Genomic DNA, 3,944 nt, shown 5'->3' on the forward strand with positions numbered 1-3,944 from the left:
TGCTCAAATACGGATAATTTTTAACCAAAAAAAGTTACGGACTGCAGCTTTAAATACAAAGTAGTATTTTGTATTTTAAATACATGTTTTTGAAATACTGCCCATCTCTGGACTCCCAGCCCTAATAAAAAAAAAACGGTGTTTTTGCCTGCAGTGTCTTGCCTTAACGTATTTGGGGTTATAGATGGGCAGGAACTTGAAGGGGTTGACGACGATCAGGATCCCGCCGACGTACGTGTAAATTTTCTCCTGCCGAAAGCGTCCGCGCAAGTTCTCCAGCAAAGTCCGCTCGTTTAGATCGGGCAGCGCGCAGAGATCGTCGACGTACGGAGGCTGCGGGAGGAGTCCGCGCTCCACCATCCGTCGCCGCCCCTCAGTTACACGAAGCCACATCTGCAGGTTTCCGTAGCGGATGGATCCGTCCAGATCCTTCTCGCGCAGCAGAAAGCGGTAATCCTCTCCGGCCAGCCGGTTCTCCAGCGCCATGCGCGGCCACAGCATCATGCGCTGCACGGGACAGTCGCAGGGGTTCAGGATCCATTCCTCGCCGCCGAACTCCTTGACCTCGGCAAGCACGTAGAGGCGCGCGCGGTCCAGCTGCAGCCGCTCGATGACGCGCTCGATGACCTCCGCCGCCGACGTCACCTTCCGCGCCGAGACGGGGCAGTAGATGGTGCCCTCGGACAGAGCGCCGGGATACACGCGCAATGTGAACTCCGAGTCCTCGTAACGCCGGCGCCCTCCGGCATCATGGCAGCTCATGATGCTGCAGCAGCTCCCATTGGCACCAGAGTCACCCGACAGATTCACGACATCCCACCTGCGGACAGACAAACACAAGCGGCAGTCAGAACGCACTTACGGTCCAGGGTGGCTATCGGTAACAAATAGGGTTGCAAAAAGGTGGAAAATCCAGAAATTTTGGAAACTTTCCAGGATTTTTTGGAATATTCCAGGGATTTTTGGAAAGTTTCCGGAAATTTTATGGAAATTTTCCACCCCTTCGCAACCCTAGTAACAAACTAAAACTATTAAAAAAGAAGGTAAATAAACTAAAATAATAAAATAAAATAAACAATAATAACACAAATTTTTAAAAAATTAAATAAAATAAAAAAATAAATAAAATAATAAAAAATAAAGGGACAGACAAACACAAGTGGCAGTCAGAACGCACTTTCGGTCCAGTGTGGCTATCGGTAGCAAAGTAAAACTATTAAAAAAAGAAGGTAAAAAAAATAAAATAAATAATAATAATAATAATAAATAAAATAAACAATAATAACACAAATTTAAAAAAATAAATGAAATATAAAATAATAAAAAAATTAAATAAAATAAAATAACAAAATTAAATTAAATTAAATTAGTACTTGAATTTAAACATATTTATTTCACTTAGCTGCCAAGACAACATTTCTAATTTTCATTTAAGTTTAACTTTGAGCACTAAAATTACTAAAACTAAAACTGAAATAAAAATAAAAGCTATTTTTTTCTAATATTAACATTTTATTTCTTTTAGGTTAGTTTTAGTCATTTTAGTACTTTTGAATTTTCATTTAAGTTAAAGTACTAAAATGATTCAAACTAAACTAAAATAAACAAAAATTAGAAATGTTTAACCTGAAGTAATACAATGACTAACTAAAATAAAATAAAATATTAGATGAAAATTTTACCTTAAAAAATGCTGCTTGCAAATTTTAAAGATGCTTTTAGAGATGTAGTTTTTTTTATAATTGTAATATTATTTATATTAATATGAAACATTTTAATATTGCAGTTAAATGCCAAATGCAGTTTTATTTAGTTTTAAAACTACAACTGCAATAAAAAATAATTTCCTAATATTCATATTTTATTATATTTTTGTTTAGTTTTGTAATTTTAACACTTTAAGTTAAGCTGAAGTACTAAACTAAACTAAAAATAATTTTAAATGAAAAACTTACTTAAAAGAAAAAAGAAATGTTGACTTGGCAACTTACTGAAATAAGCTTACATTTTTACATTTTTCTAATATAAATATTTTATTGTAGTTTTAATAATTTTAGTACTTTAACCTTTTTTCTTTAATATTCATTAAATTACTAAAACTGAATTAATAAATTAATTAATGAAATATTACAAAAAAAAACTAATATCAATGGCAAAAGCGCAAAACAAAATGACTAAAAATTAATTAAAACAAAAACTAAAAATAGAAAAGAAAATATAATTTTATTTACATATAAAATAAAAAACAGCACTCTCCTTGTCCAAATTCATAACACAAACTCGTTATGTTATACACAAAGACGTAACAACACTGCGATTACAGGTTTATGGCATGTAAAGGTCAAGTTCAGTGAGGTTTTATGTTTGTTGAAGTCATTTGAAACATACTGTTACGGTTGTCTTCTGTTCCTGTGAACAAAACCCTGGGATTTCTGACAGTCTTTGTCTGTGCTGAACCCGTCCTCTATACGACATAAAAGCTTCCGTTCAAGCTGCTTTCAACAAGCTTACAGCAGAAGTTCATCTAGAAATGAATATTCTGTCATCACTGACTCGCTCAGGTCGCTCCAAACCCACATTACGTTCCTCTGTTCGACACAAAAGAAGGGTTTAAAGGATCTTCAAACTGCTTGCTTCCATACAATGAAAGAAAACAGGTTGTGAAGCTACAAAAACGTACTGAAAAACTAGTATATAGGTCTTAACATGACATGATCAGTTTGTGTGAGGAACAGATCCAAAAAGTCAAAATAGACTATTAACTATAAAAAACAAGTTCTTGTCTTACATCACATTCACACAAAAACAGTCTATTTCCATTTATTTGCTATTTACCCATCTCTGTTTTTTTATATTTGTTTTTATTTTGATTATAATTTTTTTTGATGTAGTCATATATATTTCTGTATGTTCATTTGGTTTTATTCCATTAAATTTTGTAAATTGCATGTTAAGTAGAGGATTTACAGAAGTCTTCCTGGACTGTATATGAATTTAAAATGTACTTGCTTTTAATTGCAATAAATAAACATATAAACAAAATATGATCGATGCATCAAAATATAAAATGTATACTATTCAAAAAATATTTTTTTATAAAAATGTGGATAACTCATTCACAATGATTTATCAAAATAGAACAAAGCATAACATTATATTATACTTATTATTTATTATTTTTATTTATATGTTCTATTTTGTTCTATTTTGATGAATCACTCACAATATTTTTATTCACATTTTTATATAATATATATACAAAATATTGTTTATAATAATTTTCATGATTTGTTCAGTGATTTTTATTTGTATTTACTTTTTATTTATGATTCATCAAAACAGAACAAAATCTAAAATATTATAAGATAGATAGAACGATAGATAGAACGATAGATAGACAGAACGAAAGATAGAACGATAGAACGATAGAATGATAGATAGAACGATAGATAGATAGAACAATAGATAGAACGACAGAAAGATAGATAGATAGAACGATAGATAGATAGAACGATAGAAAGATAGATAGATAGAACGACAGATAGATAGAATGATAGATAGATAGAACGATAGATAGAACGATAGAAAGATAGATAGATAGAACGATAGATAGAACGATAGAACGATAGATAGAACGATAGACAGATATAGATAGAACAATAGAACGATAGATAGAACGATAGATAGATACAGATAGATAGATAGATAGATAGATAGAACGATAGATAGAAAGATAGAACGATAGATAGATAGATAGATAGATAGATAGATAGACAGATAGAACGAGAGATAGATAGATAGAACGATAGAACAATGTAGATAGATAGAACGATAGATAGAACGATAGATAGAACGATCGATAGAACGATCGATAGAACGATCGATAGATACAGATAGATATAGAACGATAGATAGATAGATAGAACGATAGATAGATAGATAGA

At 32.1% G+C, this 3,944-nt stretch overlaps 1 protein-coding gene across 1 annotated transcript in view; it reads right to left on the bottom strand.

The window, feature by feature from the left end:
• The window catches only part of myo9ab (myosin IXAb), a 133,205-nt gene that overhangs the window by 97,650 nt on the left and 31,611 nt on the right, over positions 1-3,944 (bottom strand). Inside the window, exon 2 of the mRNA XM_016494739.1 lies at positions 163-820. Coding sequence (XP_016350225.1) covers positions 163-820 — 658 coding nt within the window. The remainder of the gene's footprint in view (positions 1-162; positions 821-3,944) is intronic.

Source organism: Sinocyclocheilus anshuiensis, unplaced genomic scaffold (genome assembly GCF_001515605.1).
Source record: "Sinocyclocheilus anshuiensis isolate Anshui unplaced genomic scaffold, SAMN03320099.WGS_v1.1 scaffold923, whole genome shotgun sequence".
Taxonomy (NCBI): Eukaryota; Metazoa; Chordata; class Actinopteri; order Cypriniformes; family Cyprinidae; genus Sinocyclocheilus; species Sinocyclocheilus anshuiensis.